Source organism: Balaenoptera borealis (assembly GCF_965194805.1).
Source record: "Balaenoptera borealis genome assembly, chromosome: 1".
In the NCBI taxonomy this organism is placed as follows: domain Eukaryota; kingdom Metazoa; phylum Chordata; class Mammalia; order Artiodactyla; family Balaenopteridae; genus Balaenoptera; species Balaenoptera borealis.
Genome location: NC_138860.1, coordinates 80,891,345 through 80,915,098, shown reverse-complemented (window position 1 = coordinate 80,915,098; position 23,754 = coordinate 80,891,345). Strand labels below are relative to the sequence as shown.

Genomic DNA, 23,754 nt, shown 5'->3' with positions numbered 1-23,754 from the left:
CGAAGCCTGACAGTCGTCTCCCCAGCTCCTCCCTTCTTCCCGCTCCCCACCCCCCACCGCCCCCTCCATGTCACGTGGTTCCAGCCCGGGCACCGAAGGACTATTTCCCCCTTTCCGCGGAAGGACATAATTGACATTGCAAACTTGAGTCACCACCGACTTTAGCTATACCACGCCTTTTTCTTGCCCCATAGCGCAAGACGGAAAGTTTTCAAAATACACATTTCTTTAAAGCCTTGATCGCTAACCCTGGAGTGGACCCTTTAAATGCAAATGAACCGCCCTCTCGTTTTCGCCCCCCCACCCCCACCCCAACTTCGCTCCTCGTGCCCAGACTCCGCCAGCTGCCATTGACGTCACGCGTGCGTCAGCGTCGCCAGCCCAACCAGACGGCACGTGGGGGGAAGAAGGTGGCCTTAAAGGGCCAGACGCTCTCGGCCTGCCGGGTTAGTGCTGTGAGATTTGGCCTTGAAAAAGAGAAATGAAATGGGAGGTGGGGAACTCTGTTGGAACAGAAAGAAATGCAGCATAGACGTTAGGAAGGACTTCCCAGAGTAGGACGGACAGGCCTTTCCTCTAGATTCCCCAGAAGTTTGGGTATTTGCTCCTGGGAGAGAAACCCAGGAGGAGCAGAACAACTCTGAGGGTAAAGGAAACTTGGCATTTACGACTCGCGCAATTATAATTTCAGCCTTTCCTCTATCCCTGCCCAGCATGTCCACAGCGCAAGGACTTCGGTCATTTCGGGATCCTCAGCACCAACAACAAGGGCGTAGTAGATACTCAATTTAAGTATTTGTAGAATGAATGGAGTACAGTGCAAAGCCACCTCTTTTAGGAGGCTTTCCCTGATTGCCCCACCCAGCCACGCGTAGCACATACCCGAAGCTAAAGGCAATCTCACTCTCTTTTGAACACCCACGGCGTTTAATGAATTTACATCTTCCTTCCAGGCATTAGCGACCACAAGGGCAGTGGTTAAGAGCACAGAACTTGGAATCACATAAACGTAGGTTCCAGTTCCATTTATTATAGTTTACAAGCTGAGTGACTTTGGACAAATCTCTTCATCTTGGTTCTAATAACTGTCAAATGGGGCTAATGCTACTTAGACCACAGATTTGTTATGAGGATTAAATGGGACAATTTTTGTGAAGTTCCTGTATGGTATCTAATGCACAGTAAGCACTCGATAATGGCGGAGAGCAGGTTTTAAGATGGCCATCTCCCCCACTAAACTTGGAGCCTCTTGGGAGCAAGGAGCTTGCCATACTAATTTATTCCCAGCACCAGCACAATGCAAGGCTTATAGTTGATGCTTTTAAAATGTTTGTTGAATGAATAAACATGAATGAATGAGTATTTCAGTATTTCCTGAAATCTGACCTCCAAACCCACCCCTTGTTACCAAAGGGAGAAAACATTACAAGTGCCCCCTCTGGCCCCAGGTTTTAAGCTCTGTGGTAGAGCCTCAAGGTAGAGTTGGGGTGAGGCCCTAATCTCTGCGGTTGAACCAAAAGTATTATGCAAACAAGCCACAAATGATTGGTCTGCAATGGAGACCTGAAGGGGCCCTCCCCACCTCTCCCCATCCCCAGCTGCTAGAACCCTGTCCCAGCAAATCCAGGCTGGGCATCTGCCAGGAACACAGGACACTAGGGAGCTAGAAGAAGAGAGCTTCTTGCCCCTTCAGAGGTTCTCAGCCCCAACACTAATCCATCTTTGGCCTTTTCTTCCCTGGAGCCTAGTCTGTCCCCCCATCAATTCGTCTCCCCATCTCTGCCTCCCATCCCCCACTCCAACCCTGATTCCCTCCACAGCTTTCCAACAGTTATAGTGGAGGGCGAGGGGGACACAAGACCTCCTATCACCTGATTCCAGCTCCTTGGCCAGAGGAGCAGTAGCCACCTTGTCCTGGTTCAGCCTGTCTTGAAGCTGCTTATCGATCTGATTTTCAATATCTGTCACCATCTCTGAAGTAGAAGGGCTGACAGACAACAGAAGGGACTTCCTGCCAGGGGAGGAGCTATGAGCAGAAGGCAGTGGGAGCCCTCTCCTTCCTTGAAGACCAGGAAGATGTGGTGAGACCCTCCTCTGGCTGAGAGCAAACCTGTCAACCCAAGGAACCCTGGGGGGTGCGGGTGGGTTTCCCCCACAGGAATCTCCCATCGGCCTTCATGCTGGCTCCACCCCCTGCAGGGGTAGGGTGCCGCCCAGGAGCACTCTGTGTTCCAGAAAACCCCAAAATAACCCGCCTTAGCTGTCCGGCTACTATTTCTGTCCATCTTGTTTAATTATTCAAACCCAAGTTGGGTAGTGAACTATAAAAAGCTCTCCTACTTGGGGACCCAGGAGAGCTGGGAGACTCGCCAGGTTGCAAAAGCAGCAGACCACAGGGTTTGGGTGAGGTCACTCAGTCCAGCCTCCTGCCTGAAAGTTCCATCTGCTGTTTGCTGGCTTCCTCTGCTAGAAGGCAGAATCCAGGCCTCCCTCCCTAAATCTCCCTCATGCTCTCATTTCAGCATCCCTCCAACCCTGCCGTGCCTGGGCTCCACCCCGTCTCCCTTTACTCTGAAAGTATTTCCTCTCAGCCATCTCTTTGCCGACTGCTCCCTAGTCCTGGTTCTTAACCCACAGGGAATATTGTCAAACCCAAGCCTAAGGGACTGAGGGAGGTGGGGTGGCAGGGAGTGTAGGTAAAGAGGTCAGGTCAGGTGGAAACAGACAGGGAGATGGACACCATGCCCTGGGAGGGCACTCTATCAGCTGGGGGCTGGGCAGCACTGTTCTGGGTGGGGCAGGTTCCTGCCCACTGCAGGCGCTGAGCCTCTTCAGGAGCTTCTCCTGGGGACTCTGACATTGTAACTGATCGGATGGAGGGAAGGCAGCAGGGAGGACTTTCTTTCTTTTCTGGACCTGGTCTTCTTCTAGTTGGCCAGAAGTCCAGTGTTAGTTTCCATTGAAACTGAAGCCCAGGGCAGGCTGAGTGCAGAAAGCAGGATTCCCCTGGGGGCCATTTCGGTGAAGCCCCTCCCACCACAGACCTTTCCTGGAAAGGTGGTAACAAGGGGTGTGGTCATGGTTGCTGGGGCAACATGGGGTCATCCCAGCGACCAGTCTTTGGAGGTGGGGAGTGAGGGGATTGGTGTTAGTGAAGGGGAGACAGGCAGTTAGTTACTCAGTCTGAGCAGGAGGGGCTGAAAGAGAGCCTAGGACAGCCACTGAGACCCCAGAGACAAACACACGTGGATGTGGAGTTATAGGATGACAAACGACAAGGGGCCTTGAGCCTCAAGAGGGGAACGGACCACATGGGGCAGATCCAGAGACCCAGGGCAGAGAAAGCACAGCAGTGGAGTGAGATGTCCAGTGTGGGAGGGGGAACCAGCAGCTTGGCAGAAGCTAGGGACAGGGGAGGGTGGCAGGACTTTCCGAGAGTCAGTGTGGGACCTGTGTGTTAAAAAAGAACCTTGGGTTTCACACCTGGGCCTATTTGGGGGCTTGTTCCCACACATTCCCTTTCAGCAGCAGCAGCAACTCCTGGCAGGTCCAGCCTGGCTCTCCCTGCTGTGGCTGCTACTAGAGCTACAAGGGGAGGTTGCTGAGGTAGGGAGAAGAGGCACGCCGTTGCTAAGCAACCAGAGGCTGTGTACCTGGCAGCATAGGAGGGGGCCCTGGCACCGTTTGTAGGGGGCAGGGGAGGCAGGGAGACAGTAAAGGAACAGGGTGGACAAAGCTCAAGGCTCCCTCTCCCATCCTCCTCATGATGGTTACAGAGGAGAGATGTACTTGTCACTCCACGTGTTAATGAGTGTGTGTATGGTCCTTCTCCAGGATGCTATGATTTTGTGTGTGCTTGCCTGTGAGGTACTCATCAGACTATCTCTTTTTTTTTTTTTTTAATTAATTAATTTATTTTTGGCTGTGTTGGGTCTTCGTTGCTGCGCACGGGCTTTCTCTAGCTGCGACGAGCGGAGGCTACTCTTTGTTGCGGTGCGCGGGCTTCTCATTGTGGTGGCTTCTCCTGTTGCAGAACACAGGCTCTAGGTGCGCGGGCTTCAGTAGTTGTGGCACACGGACTTCAGTAGTTGTGGCTCCCAGGCTCTAGAGCGCAGGCTCAGTAGTTGTGGCGCGCGGGCTTAGTTGCTCCACGGCATGTAGGATCTTCCCGGACAGGGCTCGAACCTGTGTCCCCTGCATTGGTAGGTGGTTTCTTAACCACTGTGCCACCAGGGAAGCTCCAGACTATCTGTTGAGGGCTGTTGGGGGTGGGGACGGGAGGTAGGGGACAAAAGACCAGGTCAAGCATTTTTAATCAGGTGATAGAAGGGGTCAAGGATTTGCCCCATCCACTAAAAGGTAGGAGCTTCTGCAGAACTGCAAAGGCTGGAGGGTAGAAGCTTGGCAGGAGTTGGAATGCGAGGAGAGGCTGGCTGGAACCTGCACTGGCCTCCCAGTCAGACGGAGGCTCTGCAGAGGAGAGGCAGCCTGGCGGCGGGATCCCTCACTCAACCTGGAAGTTTCAGTGTTCTCAAAGCTGAAGTTCCCCACGGTATATCATTATTTTTATTCTATTACTTTAAATTTATTTTCAAGTTGGCTGGAGTTTGACAGAAGTAACCATCAATAGGAACGACTCTATTGTTTCTCCTTTGAGCTCTGTCACCCACCCAACCACACCTCTAACAGGTCTATCAGGAAGCAGCTCAGGCCTTCATACAGTGTCGACACAGGGCCATCACCATTCTTCTGTCACTTCCCCCATTGGCTCAGCCCCTATCCCCAAAGAGCGTCTTCATTCAACAAGTTTTACTGAGCACCTGTGACAGGGAGCTGGGGAAGTGATGAGGGGTGGGCACCGTGGTGGTCCATACCCAGCTCCCCGTGCGGAGTGCCAGCCTGCCCGCTGGTGTCTCGCCAAACTCTGGTTCTCCCATCGCTCTCCACTCACCCATGTTACACATACTGGTTAATAACTGCTTGTGGTCTGTCCTGGCATGGTCCCCAAATTCCACAGGGAACGGGGTGTGCTTCAGCCCCCTCCTGCTCTCAGTAAGAGCTAGGAAATTGCTCCATCTCACACACTCCTGACTTGCCCCTGGAGGGCTTTGTTGCTGCGAAGACGCAGGGGCCAATGAGAGGCCACCTTAGTCCTGATCCATGAGAAAGTTAAAAAATTGAGGATAAAAAAGGTACAAGCTTGTTTTGTTTTCATTCCTGCCTGATGCCAGGCACTCTGAAAGGCATTAGAGACACTCTTCTCATCCTCCAATAGCCCATCTGACATAGAGCTATCATCCTCATGTTACAGATGATGAAACCGAAGCTCAGAGAGGTGAAGGAACGTGTTTGTATTCACGCAACAGGTGGCTGTGGGATTCCAACCCAAGCCTGTCTGTGCCCAGTCGGGTCAGGGACAAAATGGTTTCACTGTTGCCAAAGAAGAGAACCCTGACGACCTGGTTACAGGAACGCTGGAGGGGCCCAGGACTCCACACGGAAGGGAGACCCCAGGGCGTAGTTGGGACTGTATCCTCATGAATTCAGGACTGAAAGTGCCAATGAGGGAGAAAAGGGCACTCAGAGACCCAGCATGGTCACACAGGGAGCTCAGAATTGCTCAGGTTTAGAGAAAGCCTGGGGAAAATGCTGAGTCAGGCAGGTCTGAGATCCAATCCCAGCTCAGTCATTTCTAGCGGTGTGACCTTAGGTGAGTCACTGAGCCTCAGTTTCCTCAGTGATAACGTGAGGGTGATACTCATAAAGCACTGCAGAGATTACAGTAGTTAATGTAAATAGCGTATGTATGGTGCCTTGCCACAGAGGCCCTCTCCTTCCATCCCCTACAGAAGGAGAGGGTCACATGTAACCAAGGCCGGATTCCAGAGTGGTGCAAATCTGTTGCTATAGTAACAGGATGCTCAAAGCCTGGTAGAGGTTTGTGGACCATCTTAGAGGTTTCTCTCTTTCTCTCATGGCACGGGGCGGGGGAAGGTCACGTCTGGAGCAAAAGTGTTGAGAAAGGGCCAAAAAAGGGTCCTCTGCTGGAGCAGGCTGAGTAATGGTGACAGATGACAGAGGGAACACAATTCCCAACTCCTGTTTTCTACCCATTTCTCTCCTAAAACAGATATTTAAAGTGGAAATGAGAGAACTGAAGTTCTGGAAAGGTGAGAATCAAATCTACAGCCCATTCGTTCAGCAACTTCCTGTCTCCACGCCGTGAAGTTCAGCAGCGCAGCGGCGCAGAGGGAACTTGCACAGATGGTTGTGGTGGCATGGCCCCCGATCTGTGAGGAATTCTGGAGAATAGAAAGGGAGCCAAAGACTGGAGGTGAAAATAGGAGCTTCCAATCTTTAGGGAAAGACTTCCTTGGCAGTTCAGTGGTTAAGACTCCGTGCTCCCACTGCAGGGGGCTCAGGTTCGATCCCTGTTTGGGGAACTAAGACCCCACATGCCTCACAGCCAAAATAAATAAATAAATTAATAATAAAAAGGAGGAGGGAAAGATAACCCCCACCACCATTTTGGAAGGTGAGAGAGGAAAGCAGGGGTCATCAGGAGCTAGCTGGGGTTTGCTAATCCCTGACCACTCAAGTGGGCACAGGCATCACCTGGGAGATGGTCAGAACTGCTGAGAATCTCGACCCACTCCAGACCTACTCATCACAACTTGCGTTTTTTTTTTTTTTTACCTTTTTTTTTTTTGGCCCCTCCGTGCGGCATGCGGGGTCTTAGTTCTCCAACCAGGGATCGAACCCATGGCCCCTCCACTGGGAGCGTGGGGTCTTAAACACCGGACCACCAGGGAAGTCCCACAACTTGCATTTAACAAGATTCAGAGGTGGGCTTCCCTGGTGGCGCAGTGGTTGAGAATCTGCCTGCCAATGCAGGGGACACGGGTTCGAGCCCTGGTTCGGGAAGATTCCACATGCCACGGAGCAACTAGGCCCGTGAGCCACAATTACTGAGCCTGCGCTTCTGGAGCCTGTGCCCCGCAACAAGAGAGGCCGCGATAATGAGAGGCCCGCGCATCGCGATGAAGAGCGGCCCCCACTTGCCGCAACTAGAGAAAGCCCTCGCACAGAAACGAAGACCCAACACAGCCATAAATAAATAAATAAATAAAACCCAAAAGTTAAAAAAAAAAAAATAAAGAGTGGTCTTTACAAAAAAAAAAAAAAGATTCAGAGGTGATTCGAATGTACATTCAAGACTGAGACGCGCTTATCACAAGAAAAAACAAATTGGAACTACGTGTGGTGATGAATTGTGCTGGTCATTTCACAATATATACAAATACAGAATCATCCTTATGTTGTACACCTGAACCTAATATAATGTTATATACCAATTATACCTTAAAAAAAGAGAAAAAGAATAAAACACAGACAAGAAGCACTGCTGTGACCTACTGTTGGACCCTCTATGAGGTGAGTGAATTTTTTTTTTTTTGGCCATGCAAGCGCAGCTTGTGGGATCTTAATTCCCCCACCAGAGATCGAACCAGTGCCCCCTGCATTGGAAGGGTGGAGTCTTAACCCCTGGACTGCCAGGGAAGTCCCAAGGTGAGTGATTTTTAAATGTGGCATCAAAAGTTAGGAGTTCTTTCAAGGAAGGGCCCCTCCCTCCATGGAGTGTAGTGAGGAGAGGCTCTGCCTGGGACCCAGCAGCTTGTTTCACTTGTTTTAAACAGTGGGCTTCCAAGAATACTTTTCCTTTGAAGAGGCAGGCCACAGCTAAAAGATGTTTGAAAATCTTCTATGCCCTGTTATGGAATATCTGTGCTATGGAATGCTGCACAGCCTTACAAAACATGGAATGGATCTGAGCCCACTGACCCACATGAGTCTCAGAAATTACTCAGTGAAAAAAGCAAGTCTCAGAGCAATCTATATAATAGTAGGTCATTTATGCAAGTAAGCATAATATACATAGGTATATGTATATTAATTAATGGTTAGTGGCTTTTCCATGCAGGGTCTCACACTGTCACACTCTGATAGGGGTTAAGGTGAAAGCTTCCTCACATGTCTGGCACATGGGGTGGGAACACTCAAGCAGGGTGGGAACACTCAAGCAGGGGTCCGGAAAAGCTATGATCTATTCCCTCTGTAGTCTATCTTTGTGGTCTCTCCAGCATGGGGGCTTCAGGGTAGCCAGACTTCTTACAACGTGGCTTACGGCTCTAGAAGTATGTGTCCTAACACAAACAGCCAAGGGGAATCAATATTGCTTCTTATGACAAGCCTTGGGTGTCACCTAGCACCACTTTTTTTTTTTTTTTTTAAAACAACTTCTGTAGCTTTTTTTTTTTTTTTAAACTTTGGGTTTATTTATTTATTTATTTATTTATTTTTGGCTGTGTTAGGTCTTCGTTTCTGTGCGAGGGCTTTCTCTAGTTGCGGCAAGTGGGGGCCGCTCTTCATCGCGGTGCGGGGGCCTCTCATTATCGCGGCCTCTCTTGTTGCGGAGCACAGGCTCCAGACGCGCAGGCTCAGCAGTTGTGGCTCACGGGCCCAGTTGCTCCGCGGCATGTGGGATCTTCCCAGGCCAGGGCTTGAACCCGTGTCCCCTGCATTGGCAGGCAGATTCTCAACCACTGTGCCACCAGGGAAGCCCATAGCACCACTTTTGTCACACCTTAGTGAGACAGGCCCAGAGGCCTGCCCAGGCTGTGGGATAGAGGACAGAGCCTCCACCTGAGGGGGTGTGGTAAGGTTTTGGAAGAGCATGTGGGATGGGAAATGTTGTCATGGCCATTTTTGGAAAATACATTCTGCCACAAAAAGTTCATATACATAAATGCAAATAATATATAGAAAGAAGGTCTGGAGGGATCCATAGCAAACTATCAATAAACCTTTCCTCTGGGGAAAATAGGTTGCAGATATGTTTTAGCTTACCTTCATATCTATTACTTGAGTCTTTTACATTGAGATACAATATACATTATTTTATTTGTTTAATGAAAAGGAAACTGAAGAGAAGAGAAAAGTAAAACCTTGCTGTAAGCCTTTTATAATAAAATTATTTAATAGATTGGTATTTCTGGGGAATGTTGTATAATGCATCTGAATTTCATGAAAGCATTTAATTAAGTTGATTATAATATATTTAAACAAGATGCAGAAATGTGGACAGCATTATTATTTTATTTTATTTTATTTTTATTGGGGTATAGTTGTTTTACAATGTTGTGTTAGTTTGGACAGCATTATTATTATTTTTCTGTCTTTATTAAGATATAATTGACATATAACATTGTATAAATTTAAGGTGTACAATGTGATGATTTGATACATGTATGTATTGCAAAATGATTACCACAACAGGGTTAGTTAACACCGCCATAAACCTCACATAATTATCGTGTGTGTGTGTGTGTGTGTGTGTGTATGTGGTGAGAATAGTTAGCAACTTTCAAGTATAGAATACAGTATTGTTAACTGTAGTCACCATGCTGTACATTAGATCCCAGAATTTATTCCTCTTATAACTAGAGGTCTGTACCCTTTGACCAACATCTCCCATCTCCCCACCCCCCCATGGATAGGATCATTCATTCATTTAACAAATATTTATTGAATACCTATGTGTGTTAACTGAACAGCTATTCCCAGAACATTTTTGTTCTGAGTCCATTTTGAGGGACATCTCCGGTAGTTCCATCCATTGTCTCACCCTTTTTCACATATTTATCTGGAAAGAGAAAAGCCAGGCTTGGTAAGGAGTGGCATGTTGGTGTAAAAAGACTTCAATATATTAGGTAAGAATAGTGAAAATATTCAGCCTCACTCTTCCAGTTATCTATTGCTATGTAACAAACCACCCTACAACTTAGTGGCTTAGGGGACTTCCTGGTGGCGCAGTGGTTAAGAATCCGCCTGCCAATGCAGGGGACATGGGTTTGCACCCTGGTCCGGGAAGATCCCACATGCCACAGAGCAACTAAGCCCGTGCACCACAACTACTGAGCCTGCGTTCTAGAGCCCGTGAGCCACAACTAGTGAGCCTGCATGCCACAACTACTGAAGCCCACGTGCCTAGAGCCCATGCTCCGCAACAAGAGAAGCCACTGCAATGAGAAGCCAGCGCACCGCAACGAAGAGTAGCCCCCGCTCACTGCAACTAGAGAAAGCCCACACAACAAAGACCCAACGCAGCCAAAAATAAATAAATAAAATAAATAAATTTATTAAAAAAAAAACAAAACGTAGTGGCTTAAAACATCATCATCATCACAATCATCACCATCATCACCGTCATCATTATCATTATGGTTCTGGGCTTGCCTGAGCTCAGCCAAGCAGTTCTGTCTTAGGGTCACTCATGGGGTTGCAGACAGACAGTGGCTGGAGTCCTCCCAAAGGCTTCCTCACATGTTTAGTTGTCAGCTAGGACCTCAGCTGGGAACGTCAACTGGAACCTACACTTGACTCCTCTGTGTCACCTTGGCTTCCTCACAGCATGGCAGTAGCCTACCAAGAACAAATGTTCCAACAGGACTTCACGGAAGCCATGTCATTTGTGACTAGCTTTAGAGGTCCCAGAGCCTCACTTTCAGTGTAGTTCTAGGCCTGCCCGGATTCAAGGGAAGGGAACATAGATGCCAACTCTCAATGGGAGGAGTGCCAATGCCATGATAAGGAGAGCATGGGGGCTGGGAGAGTTTGTTATGGCCATCTTAGAAAATATAATCTGCTATATTCAGTAATTATCAAAAAATGAAAACTAAACAATGACGCTTGTAGTTTTCAAACGAACAATGGATTCGGTTAACACAGAGTCAAAGCCAAGTCCTTCTGTATCAGGCCAGATGGGCTAAGTTGTGCTGCGGTGATGACCACCCCCCAAATCTCAGTAGCTGAAGATAGTAAGTCTCAGTGGCAGACAGTGCCTGGCTGTCTCTCCAGGGTGCCACCAGCTGGTGACTCAGCTCATGACACTTGTCACACATAGGATAGTAAGGGGAGGTTCTGCTCCGTGTAGTCACTCAGTAGTGACCCAGGCTGGTGGAGGCTCTACCACCTTGTAGCTGCACTCTCTGGACCACAGATACCAATGAGGGAAAGAAAGACCAGAAAATCACATGTGGGATTTTTGTCGCCTGTGAACCTGAAAGTGACACACTACACTTCCTCTCACATTTCGTTGGTCCAAACTGTTCATATAGTCCTGTCTAGCTGCAAGGGGCTGGGGAATGTAGCAGAGTAATTGGGGTTTTGGGTGAGCGTTTAGTGGTCTCTGCCACATCTTGTGTAACCCCAACAAGGCCATACATGATCTGTCCTTCCACCTTATCTCTCAAACCTTTTCTCCAGATATCCACATGGCTTACCTCTTCACCTCCTTCAAGTCATTGCCGAGATGTCTCCTCCTCAGTGAAGCCTCTCCTGATCACCCTACTGAAAATCGTAACACACCCCTTATTCCTCTCCTTCACCCGTGCTGTCCCTTATTCTGCTTTTTCCAAAGTGCTTATTACTTCTTTTTTTTTCTTTAAATTTCTTTATTTTTGGCTGCATTGGGTCTTCATTGCTGCGCACAGGCTTTCTCTAGTTGTGGCGAGCAGGGGTTACTTTTAGTTGCAGTGTGTGGGCTTCTCATTGTGGTGGCTTCTCTTGTTGCGGAGCACGGGCTCTAGGTGTGCGGGGTTCAACAGCTGTGGCACACGGGCTCAGTAGTTGTGGCTCGCGGGCTCTAGAGCACAGGCTCAGTAGTTGTGGTGCACAGGCTTAGTTGCTCTGTGACATGTGAGATCTTCCCAGACCAGGGCTCGAACCTGTGTCCCCTGCATTGGCAGGCGGATTCTTAACCACTGCGCCACCAGGGAAGTCCCTACTTCTTTTTTTTTTCAATTGAAGTATAGTTGATTTACAATATTGTGTTAGTTTCAGCAAAGTGACTCGGTTATATATGTGTATATCTATGTTCTTTTTTCAATTCTTTTCCATTATAGTTTATTAAAAGCTATTGAATATAGTTCCTTGTGCTATACAGTAAATCCTTGTTGTTCAAAGCGCTTGTTACTTCTAACATACTAAAGTATCTGTCTTTCTTTGCAATGTCAACACTATGAGGGCATCAATCTATGTCGGCTTTGTTTACTGACGGATCCCAAGTACCTAGGAGAGTGCCTGGCACAGAGACGGCACTTAATAAATATTTGTTGAAGGACTGAATTTTTAAAAATACTTGCTGTCGGCAAGGTCGCGGTAAGACTAACACTTCTATGCCCTCTTAGTGGGACTATAAATTGGTGTCATAGAGTTTTAAATAAACTTTTAATTTTGGAATAGTTTTAAATTTACAGAAAAGTTGCAAAAACAGTACAGAGAGTTCCTGTATATCCCTAAGGTTAACATCTTACATTGTTGTGGTACATTTGTCAAAACTAAGAAACCAATATTAACATATTATTATTAACTAAACTCTAGACTTTATTCATTTTCACCAGTTTTCCCATTGGTGTCCTTTTTCCTGTCCCAAGATTCAGTCCAGGGTACCACATTGCATTTGGCAATCTGTATTTTTTAAATGTGTGTTCCTTGCAGAGGAAGGGGCCTTCTTATGCTACACTGGCAGTGGTAGGAAGGCAACTGAGAGGTTTCACAAGCCCCACGAGGGCAGATTTGTGTTGATTTGCAAGAGTCAGGCTGGGCTTCATTCTGGATCAAGGAGTACTGGCCCCATAGGGTGCACCAGTTTTCTCTCACCTTCTGTGCCCTCTTTCTTTGTTAATTGATACAGATTTTCTGGAGGACAGTAGGTCATATGCAAAAAGTGCCTTTAAAAGGTGCCTACCCTTTGACACAGCAACTTCCCTTCTAGGAGTATAGTCCAAGGAAATAAACCCAGGCACAAAGATTTAGGTACAAAGATGAATCAGGGAGGAATCTTTGTAAATAATAAAACATGACGCTGAGGAATTTCAGCAAGCAGGGATCTGTTGGGAGACGCTGATAGCACTCAGGGCTGTAAGGAGTGAGATGACTTGACCTGGGAAAGATGACACGCTGACCCCTCTAGGGATCTCAGTGCCAGAAACTGGTGGCTGTCTCTCCAGGGTGCTGCCAGCTGGTGACTCAGCTTCAACTGGCTTTCCTTCCTGGGTGCCGCCCTCAGAATTCAAATTCCGATTGCAGAAGGGAAGGGAGTCTGTGTCTATTCTATAGCCTTGAGCCCAGTGTCCTGGTCAGGGGGAGGCAGATTCTGCTAACCATTAATCCCACCAGTCATTTGGAGGAAGATAGGATCAGTTCCTTTAAGGAAAAGACTCAGGACTTCCCTGGCAGTCCAGTGGTTAAGACTCTGGCTTCCCCTGCAGGGGGCACAGATTCGATCCCTGGTCAGGGAACTAAGATCCTGCTTGCCGCATGGCTTGGCCAAAAAAAAAAAAAAGAGACCCAGAGAGAACAATGCCAACAGAGCCCCCTACAAGGGATTTGCAACATAACATTCTTCTATATATCAAAACTTAACCCTCTAGATGGTTATTTTATAGTGGATAGATTAAGTATAGATGGTTATTTTACAGTGGATGGATTAAGTAAATTATAGTATATCCCATTTAGTATGGTGAATTGTTTACAGTGTTAAATGGAAAAAGCAAGTTACAAAATACGATGCATAGTGTGATTCTAATTACAAATATGATTAGAAGAAAATACATCAAAATGTTACAAGTAGCTATCGTTTGGTGATGGTATCATGAATTATTTTAACCTTTTTTTGCTTTTTAAATATTTTCTAAATTTTCTACAATGAATATGTATTATAATCTGGAAAAACCTAATTTTTTAAAATTTCATGCTCTTTGATCTAGTAATTCCTGTCCTAGTATTCTAAGGAGATAATTAGAAATGTAAATAAAGATCTTATACCCAGAGATATCCATTGCAGAATTATATAAATTAATGAAAATGGAAAACTGTCCAGTATTATGGGAATGTTAAATACATGAACTATATGGGCTATTTATAGACATTAATAACGTTTTTGAAGAAATTTTTAAGACATAGAGAATGTTTTTCACAGCTAAATGAATAAAGCAGACTCTAAAATTGCATGTATAGTGTGATCTCAGCTACTCCATTCAGTCCCTCTGGTTTAATTCAACAGTACCAATGTGGGACTTCCCTGGTGACTCAGTGGTTAAGACTCTGGGCTCCCAGTGCAGGGGGACTGGGTTTGATCCCTGCTCAGGGTATTAGATCCCACATGCATGCTGCAACTAAGAGTTGGCATGCCACAACTAAGGAGCCCACAAGCAGCAACTGAGCAACTGCCACAACTAAGACCCGGAGCAACCAAATACATAAATAAATAAATATTTTTTAAAACCCCCCAGAAACCCCAGTGCTAATGCATTCTTTTTTTTTTTTTTTTTTTTAAATAAAGTTATTTATTTATTTTTGGCTGCGTTGGGTCTCCCTTACTGTATGCGGGCTTTCTCTAGTTGCGGCGAGCGAGAACTACTCTGTTGCGGTGTGTGGTCTTCTCATTGCAGTGGCTTCTCTTGCTGTGGAGCACAGGCTCTAGGCGTGCGGGCTTCAGTAGTTGTGGTGCACAGGCTCAGTAGTTGTGGCTCATGGGCTCTAGAGTGCAGGCTCAGTAGTTATGGTGCACAGGCTTAGTTGCTCCACAGCATGTGGGCTCTTCCTGGACCAGGGCTCAAACCCGTGTCCCCTGCATTGGCAGGCGGATTCTTTTTTTTTTTTTTAAATAAATTTATTTATTTATTTATTTTTGGCTGCATTGGTCTTTGTTGCTGCACGCGGGCTTTCTCTAGTTGTGGTGAGCGGGGGCTACTCTTCGTTGCGGTGTGCAGGCTTCTCATTGCTGTGGCTTCTCTTGCTCTGGAGCACGGGCTCTAGGTGCACGGGCTTCAGCAGTTGTGGCACGCAGGCTTCAGTAGTTGTGGCTCGCGGGCTCTAGAGCACAGGCTCAGTAGTTGTGGTGCACGGGCTTAGTTGCTCCGCGGCATATGGGATCTTCCCGGACCGGGTCTCAAACCCATGTCCCCTGCATTGGCAGGCGGATTCTTAACCACTGCGCCACCAGGGAAGTCCCTGCTGATGCATTCTTATGTCACATGACTAAAAGTATTCCCTGTAGAACAGTTCTTCTCAAACTGTCTGTAATGAAGGGTGACATCTTAAAATTTCCCATCTGTTATGGACTTATATTTTCGTGAAATACAATAAAAACTAGTTATTAGAAAAATGAAATGAAAAGACTTATAAAATATAAACTCAATCTTTTATTAGATTCAGGGGTAAAACTGCTGGCTGTGAGTTTCTAAATGCTTGCTCTCAATTTCGGCATGTGTCCCAGTAGCGGACCGACCAGGAACAGCTTGTGGTGCCTAATCCCAGCAGCACTGCTGTAGAACAAGGGACACGCCACTCCTCCATGATGTTCACACCTCAGTTCTAGAGCCATAGCATGAGTTGGCTTTCCTTTTCATAGGACTAGTATAAGCTCACTGTAAGAACAGCACAGAAAGATACTTCCTCCTCCCCAAAGGTGACCACTGCCACATTTCTTGTGTATCTTTCCAAACAACATGTACCATTGACAGCTTTTCACATCATTGCACTCAGATCTAGCTCATCATTTCTGTTGGCTGCATAATGTACCATTGTGTGGCTGCCCTTCTAAGATCATCACCGTTACAAATAATACTGCAACAAACACTCCAGAGCTCTTTGCTCCCTTATCCAGGTGTCTCCACAGGAAAAATTCCTTACTGGGTATGTATGCTTACATTAAAAAAAATAAATATAATTCACATACCATAAAATTCACCCTTTTAAGTTGTACAATCAGGTGGTTTTTTACTATATTCACAGAGTTGTGCAGCCATCACCACTATTTAATTAATATTTTCAACATCCCCCAAAGAAACCCCATATCCATGAGCAGCCACTTTCCATTCTCCCCTTTCCCCAGGCCCTGGCAACCACTAATCTACTTTCTGTTCCGGACATTTCATATAAATGAAATCATACAATACATGACCTTTTGTATTTGGCTTTCACTTAGCATAATGTTTTCAAGGTTCTTCCATGTCGTAGCATATACCAGTACTTCATTTTGATGACTGAATAATATTCCATTGTATGGATATATCACCTTTTGTTTATCTATTCATCAGTTGATGAACATTTGGATTACTTCCACTTTTTGGCTACTATGAATCATGATGCTATGAACATTTATGTACAGATTTTTGTGTGGACATATGCTTTCAATTTTCTTGGGTATATACCTAGGAGTGAAATTGCTGGCTCATATGGTAACTCTATATTTAAAATTTTGAGGAACTGCCAAATTGTTTTCCAAAGTGGCTCCACTATTTTACAAGCTCCCTAGAAATATATGACTTGTAATTTCTCCACATCCTCACCACTTGTTATTACCTATTTTACTTTAGCCATCCTAGCGGGAGTGAAGTGGTATCTCATGATTTTGACTTGCATTCTGTTAATGACTAATGACGTTGAGCATCATTTCATGTGCTTATTAGCCATCTGTACATCTTCTTTGGAGAAATGGCTTTTCAAATTCTTTGCCCATTTAGTTGGGCTTTTTATTTTTGAGTTGTAAGAGTTGTTTTTTTTAAAAATTTCTTCCTCCCTCCCTCCCTCCCTTCCTCTCTCCCTCCCTCTCTCCCTCCCTCTCCCTCCCTCTGCCTCCCTCTCCCTCCCTCTGCCTCCCTCTCTCCCTCCCTCCCCCTCCCTCTCTCCCCCCATCTCCCTCCCTCTCTCCCTCCCTCTCTGTGTTGGGTTTTTGTTGCCGAGCACCGGCTTTCTCTAGTTAGGGCGAGTGGGGGCTACTCTTTGTTGCGGTGCATGGGCTTCTCATTGTGGTGGCTTCTCTCGTTGCGGAGCATGGGCTCTAGGCATGTGGGCTTCAGTAGTTGTGGCCCACGGGCTTAGTTGCTCTGGGCATGTGGAATCTTCCCGGACCAGGGCTCAAACAAGTGTCCCCTGCATTGGCAGGCGGATTCTTAACCACTGTGCCACCAGGGAAGCCCCGTAAGAGTTCTTTATACATTGTAGATATAAATCCCTTGTCAGATATATGGTTTGAAAATATCTTCTCCCATTTTGTGGGTTGTCTTTTTATTTTCTTGAAAGTGTCCTTTGAAGCACAGTTTTGAATTTTGATGAAGTTCAATTTATCTATCAATACTTTTTCTTTTGTGGCTTGTGCTTTCAGTGTCTAAAGAAACCATTGCTTAATCCAAAGTCATGAAAATTTATATCTGTGCTTCTTCTAAGAGTTTTATAGTTTTAGCTCTTATGTCTAGGTTTATGATCTGTTTTAATTTTTGTTTATGGTGTGAGGTAGGGGTCCGACTTCATTCTTTTGTATGTGGATATCCAGTTGTCCCAGCACCATTTGTTGAAAAGACTACTCTTTCCCCCATTGCATTGTCCTGGCACCCCACACTTATATTTCTGATGTTGCCAAATTGTCCTCCGAAGAGGTTGCACTGGTATATAGCCCCAACCATTGGAGCTAAGTGTTTGTATCTCAGATTGGGCATCAACAGTTAGGAAAAGACTTGATGAACTGAAGCTCATCAGGGACCATCACTAGGGTTGAGTCGGGTGAGCCTGGAAGAAGAGAGTGGCATGAGAGTGTGGGGTGAAGGAAGTGGAAATGCTTCAGAGAAGAGAAAAATGCAAGGGAATATAATCTGAGCAGATGGGCCTGAGTTTAAAGACTTTTTGCCCCTTACCAGCTGTGTAGCATTGGGTAGTTATCTAATCCTCTGAATCACAGTTTCATCATCTGTTAAACAAAAATGGTGATTGCTTACCTTTGTAGAGTTGTTGTGAGGAGTAAGTGTATGTAAATATCCCAGCAATTACGGTAGCTGCTGTGACTTTTCTACATGTGGTGCCTGCAGCTGAGATCATGTGATTGTGGGGGGGGGGGGCACCACAGTGGGATAGTGTTGGAGCCATTTGGTGAGTGTGAGACTTTTAATGATGACTGATCATGTGTAGAAACTCAGATCCACTGGTACGTGTCACTGTCACCCAGAGCGAGGCGGTACTTGAAGTCTTTGCTGTGACATGTTAAGGGGAGAGAGGATGTGACTGAGATTGAATGTGACAGCAAGACAGGTCCTGAGTGACAGAATGGAACAGAGTGCAGGGAGATGGGCTGCACCGGGCAAACTTGTGTGCGCCCGCCCAATAGGAGCTGCTTGGGAGTTCAGATGTCAGGACAGGTATCTGTATAGACTGTCCCCTCCTCCAGACTCCCCTCTGTGCTTCCTGAAACCTGGGAGGAAAGGAGGGCGGCTTTCCTCACGGACACAGGATTTTGATCAGAGTGTAGAAGCCACGATACTAAGGAGCTGCGGCTCAAGCACCTTTGGTGTCATCACCCAAGGCTCAGGAAAAGAATTTGCTGCAAATGTGTGCAAAACGGGTGGAGTAGAAGCCGGACTGGTTTCTCCTCCTCTTGGCTTTAGTCTTCAGAGTGGCCGATAAAAGCAGAATCGAAACCTAAGCATTCCTGCCTACCCTTTGTCCCCTGGGGGAGGGAAGAGAGGAATAAACGCCACATCTCATTAAGCATTGATGAGCTCAGGCAGGCAGAGTGGGCCCACAGCCGAGGCAGGCAGGAGGCTGGGGGAGGCTGCAGGAAGGACTCCCCAGCTCACCAGGGAACAGCTGTCCCAGAACTTGGAGGCCTGCTCTGCAGGAAGTGAAATAAGGGGTTAACAACAGATGTGGGGGTAACAGCTGCTTTTATTAAAATGAAATCAGAAGGGCCACAGGGACAGGAAGCTGGGTAGATGTGGGGACAAGAGAGAGGCAGTGGCAGAGACAAGACGGCAGATCTATGGAAACTGCCTGCAAGAGTCAGCTCTAAGGTGCAAGAATCCTGAGGGTGAGAGAGAAAAGGGGAAGACTGCTCTTTGTACCGTATGAAGCTGAAGTAATGAGATCTTAAACACGAGTGACCCAAGGTGACTTTATATACAAGGTGTAAAAGATTGGCACGAATATTAGTTTGAACAGGGAAATGGGAACTCTTTCTCTGAGCTCAAAAAGAAAGCCATGATTAAGGCTGCACAGAGTATAGGGGTAGGAGAGAATAAATACCCTAGTGACCCGCATGTAAAACAGACTGTAAACAAGGGAATGAGATTTGAGGTTAACGGAGGGTCATCTTGCCTAGGCCGCCTCGGACGACGACCGTGTCACAATGCCACGTGGGCATTCACGAGCGCTGCCCACCCGGTGTGAGGGTGACGGGCTGGAGGGTGTGAGGCGTCACAGCAGCAGAGGGGCCTGGGCTTTAACAGGGCAGGAACACACACTGCTGATGAAGTGGGAGTGGGGACAGGGAGCCTAGCCCTGGCTTTGGGGTCTGCGAAGAGAAGGGAGGCAGCAGGAAAGCAGGCCGCTGGGGCAGTGCTCACGGTATCGGGAGGGCAGCAGCAGACGCAAGAGCAATAGCTTTCTCAGGTCAAAGCGCAGGCCCAGGTTCATTCCCTACCATCTGGCTGGAAAACCGTGGGGTTCTGGGACTTCAAAGCCACACAGCCAGACTCAGAGACAGGGCTCCCTTGAGCCAATTAGAGTCCCTGCCTGTGGCCAGGTAGACAAACTCCCCCCAGCTGGGGAAAGGGTGAGACTCCTTGAGCCCTGCCCAGTCCTGAGCTCTGGGTGTCTGCAGGGAAGTGGAATAGTGCATTAGTGTTAAGAAAAGCATCCAGCGAGGTAAGAAAGGCTTGGGTAGCACCCACTGCCTCTGTCACTTCCGCAAGAATTTCTTGTTGAGGAGGAAGATGAGAAGGTTGACGTTGACCTTGGCCTTGTTGAAGAGTTTCATGACAGCCACACCCTCGTACTGGAGCTGCAGGAGGTCCTAGGAGGGAGGGAAGGGGCAGGGAGGCAAGTTTGAGGGTTTCTCACGGTGGCCCATACAGCTAGTCTATAAAACACTAACATCTTGGAGCCTTACACAGTCATCCAGTGGCACTGGCCACTGAAGTGGGCATTGAAACCCCCTTCACAGATGAGGAAACCAAGGCCAAGAGACAGGTACAGTGACTTGACCAAATGTCAATTCAAGCAGAGCCAGGGCTTGAAATCATTTAAAAGACAAAACAGCAGAGCAAAAAGATTTGGATTTAAAAATCACTGCTTCCCTGAACACTAGTTTATGACTTAGGCCGGCTTCTTAACCTTTTAGTCTCAGAGCCTATAAAATAGGGATAATGCTTGAGAGCTTCGGAGAGGATTAAATGAGGTACTGTGTAAAGTCCCTGACATGTGATAGGGCTTCAAATATAAATCCTGCTCTGACATCACCAGCCCACTCCACTCTCCTGATGCTTGGCAGTGGGGTCTGTGTCAGGGCACGGGGACAGAGAGGCTTGGGCTACACAGACCATCACCCTTCTCTTCAGGAACAGACGACATGGATTGGGTGGGGAACAGAGCTGATGTCATCCGCGGCCCAGGGAAGCCAGGCCAGGCTGCCATCTTTAGGCTAGCACCGAAAGGCCATCGGGTGTCTTGAGGGCTCATGGGAGTGTCCCCTCACCTGATAGTGAAGCTGAAATCGCTCCATGTCCACACCCAGGAACCTGGCATTTACTTCGAACTTTCCTGCCTCATCTCCAGGGGTGATGTCAAAGATCACATTTCTGAAGCTATCAAGAAAAGGATTCAAAACAGGGCCCAGTGCCTCTTTCCAGGGCCACAGCCGCACTCTTCCACCCACTTGCTGCTCATCCCAGGCAGGGCTGTGAGTCACCCAGAGCCAGGCTTCCCCTCTATCGCTCTCTTTCTCCTCCCACTTTTACCTCTGCTCACACCTCAGCTCTTTTCTCTGCCCAGCCCTAATCAGCTGTTCTCTCCTGCAGGACACTTTCCCAGCATCGTCTGCCTTGGGGTGTCTAGAACTGTGCCAGACCACACCCACTGCCCTTAACTCTCTGTCTGGAAATGTCGTGTCTTCCCCATTGTTCTAGCAGCTCCTTCAAGGCAGGGACCATGCATCTCCTTCCCTCCCACCTGGTGCCCAGCCCACAGCCCCATCCCCAGGTTAGGACATGGGAAAGGTCTGACATTCTGCCCTCCAAAGACACATACTGAGAGGTGGGAAGATCTTCAATTTCCACCAAGACACCCTTCTCCAGGAGCTGGGCAGCAGTGTAATGGAGAGATGGCTGCTTCTTCCCTTTCCCAGAACTCCTGATGAAGAAAAGGCCCCAGAGAATTCATTTAACAAACCCTTCAACACCAAAGACACTAGTTCTCTCTGTGGCTGGTAGGAAGGAAATTAGACCCCGAGGAAGACTTCTCACTGGTGGAAGACAAAGGAGGGGGTTGCACTTGAACCCAAGACTTTGCGAGTGAAACTCAAAGACCAGAGTCAGGAAGGGACCATGCTGTTCTGGGGTGAGATGTCCCTATCAAAGCTGGTCAAGAGTGGGGCAAAGGTCGACATGGGCAGGAGGAGAGGTCACAGGTAAGCTTCAAAGTGTAGGAAGGGAGCACCTACTTGGAGCTGGGGGCCAGGTGGTCCAGGCAGGCCCGGATGTACTGGCTGTAGTAGTCGCCCTGCTCCTCATAAAAGGTGGTCTTAGTGCTCAGGGCCTGGAACGTGGCCTGGAGCTTCACCAGCTCTGCCTTCCGCCGCTGCCGGTGCCTGCGCTGGTTGCGGATATCCTGGGGTTGGGGGCACCAGGGGAGGGGTGAGTTGACCCTTCCTGGCAGGAGAGCCTCAGGGTCTGATTCAGGCCCAAGAACAACTCACTGTAAGGATCTTCAGGAAGAGCAGGAAGAGGAAGATTCCAAGGTTGTTCTCCCTAGGAGGAGGGCAATCTCAAGGACCCTATCCCAAACCCCTGAAGGACGTTTCCAGGGCCTCTCCCCCATTGAGGAGTAACTGTTCCATGACTCCTTGTTTTTTAGTGAAAGAGAGTTTCAAGAATACTCCCTTCCCTGACTAATTTTGAGACCTTTCCTTCAAAAAGGACCCTTGGAGATCGCTTGGCCTTCCCCTGGCTGGTGACAATTTTGGGTAGGCACTCACCAGGGAGAGGCCTGCCCTTGAGGTGCCAGCACTACGGACATGCGTGCACACACACACACACTCTCACTCCCTCTCTCTCTCTCTCTCTTTCTCGCCCTCCTGCTCCCTCCAGGCCCAGGCCGTTACCTTGGCCAGTTCATCTACCAGCCCCTGGTAGCCGTCGCTGGCGCTGACCAAACCCAGGCCCTCGAGTCGGCGCAGGTTCCGCAGGACACGCCGTTGCTTCTCTGCCAGCGGCAGGAGGGAGTGGGCTGTCAGCGAGCGGTGTCGTCGCAGCGACTCTGGGGTCTGGGCTTCACAGGCCTGGCGTCGGCACATCAGCCGCTTGTGGGCTGCTTCCTGGGGGGCAGAGATGCTGAGGGGTCTAGCAGGCCCTACCATCCTGCCCCCAAGCCATGGGTCCAGAGGGGGAGGGGCGGGGTGAGGTGGCTTGTGAAGAACATCAAAGTGTACAACCTCACAGATGCTGAAGGGCCTCGTGGGTCACTTAAGAGGAAGAGTGGCCAAGGGGGACCCACTAGGAGTACAGCATAAAGGATTCCGGTAGACAGTGGCTGCAACTTCCCAACAACGGAGCTTTGTGATGGCTCCAGGGTATCTGGGGTTCTCTCCCTCCTTCTGTCCTGTGTTTTGGGACAGGCCTCTACTGGTTGTCCCCACCTGTTCTCTGGGAAGCCCCTGGCTGAGTCTGTACTCCAGCTGGCCCAACTTGCCCCTGGCCAGCCACCACTCGCCACCCTCTCCTGCCTCCAGGCCCTCAAGCAGCCACTCCCTGCGCTGAGCACCAGCCCTTCGGTGCTCTTCACGGAAGCCTGCCCAGACTGCCTCTCCGCGGCCCCCGCAACTCCTAGCACTGACAGCAGGGGCTGGGGTCCCTGCAGGGCTCACTCTTATTTCAGTGGGGCGTAGGGAGGGAGGTGGAGTCTTGGCACTCTGCAGCCTGAGGGTCTCTGGGGGCCAAGGGCAGAGGCCTCGGCCCCCCAGAGCTCTCATTACTGGTGAGCACAGGTGTCTGCCCGGGAAAGGCATCGGCCATGCTGGTGGGGGGCGAACGAGACAGTACCCGTGGGCCAGCCTGCCGCTCACCTGCTCTCTGGAGGCCGAGAGGGACAGGATCTCCTTGAGGGAATCCCCAGAGTGGACCTGCATGATGTCAGCCAGCATCTGCTTGGTGCTGCAGGAGGGGAGCAATGGGGGAGAGGTGAGGGACAGGGGGAGGGTCTGGACATGGGGCTGGCTAGGGAGCTGAGAGTAAGTGGACCTTGCCCCGCATCACGGCTGCCAGGGATGCTCGGGTGGTAAGGAGAGAGGGTGCGATGGAGGTAGGTGTTGTGAGGAGAACATAACCAGGAGGAAGACCCAGGAGGCGGGTTGATGGGTCTGTGATGCAGAACTACCATGGTTCCGAACACACTGTGCTCTCTTACACCTCTGTGTCCTCTGCCTACAATGCCTCCCACAAATGGTCTTCCTTTGAGTCCTTTGGCTGAAGGACACACTTCCTCCTCCGTGAGACCTTTCCCTACCTAGGTGTCCCTCTGAGCTCTCCCGCACCTGACACCCACCTCCCTCTTGGTGGCTCTCTGATGTGTGCTCACCCCTAGCCTCGCCCCACTGTAAGGGCTTTGATGGCAGGACAGAGCTGAACACCCAGCTCACTGGTTTACCGG

General features: G+C 48.6%; 1 protein-coding gene and 1 long non-coding RNA gene across 9 annotated transcripts in view; one reads left to right on the top strand and one right to left on the bottom strand.

Annotated features, from left to right (window-relative positions):
- The first annotated feature begins 461 nt into the window (after positions 1–461).
- Positions 462–13,409, top strand: LOC309622767. Its single transcript, XR_014241121.1, has 3 exons — positions 462–2,081; positions 6,131–6,334; positions 6,895–13,409. It is a non-coding gene; the product is annotated as an uncharacterized lncRNA (long non-coding RNA).
- Positions 13,410–18,762: 5,353 nt separating this feature from the next.
- Positions 18,763–23,754, bottom strand: part of IQGAP3 (IQ motif containing GTPase activating protein 3) — a 39,805-nt gene continuing 34,813 nt past the window's right edge. For all 8 annotated transcript variants that reach the window (XM_082391812.1, XM_082391819.1, XM_082391816.1 and 5 more), the window contains 6 exons: positions 23,171–23,258; positions 22,211–22,423; positions 21,551–21,717; positions 21,139–21,240; positions 20,588–20,696; positions 18,763–19,906 (listed from right to left, as the gene is read on the bottom strand). In XM_082391812.1, the coding sequence (XP_082247938.1) occupies positions 19,793–19,906; positions 20,588–20,696; positions 21,139–21,240; positions 21,551–21,717; positions 22,211–22,423; positions 23,171–23,258 (793 nt within the window). In that variant the 3' untranslated portion in view covers positions 18,763–19,792. The remainder of the gene's footprint in view (positions 19,907–20,587; positions 20,697–21,138; positions 21,241–21,550; positions 21,718–22,210; positions 22,424–23,170; positions 23,259–23,754) is intronic.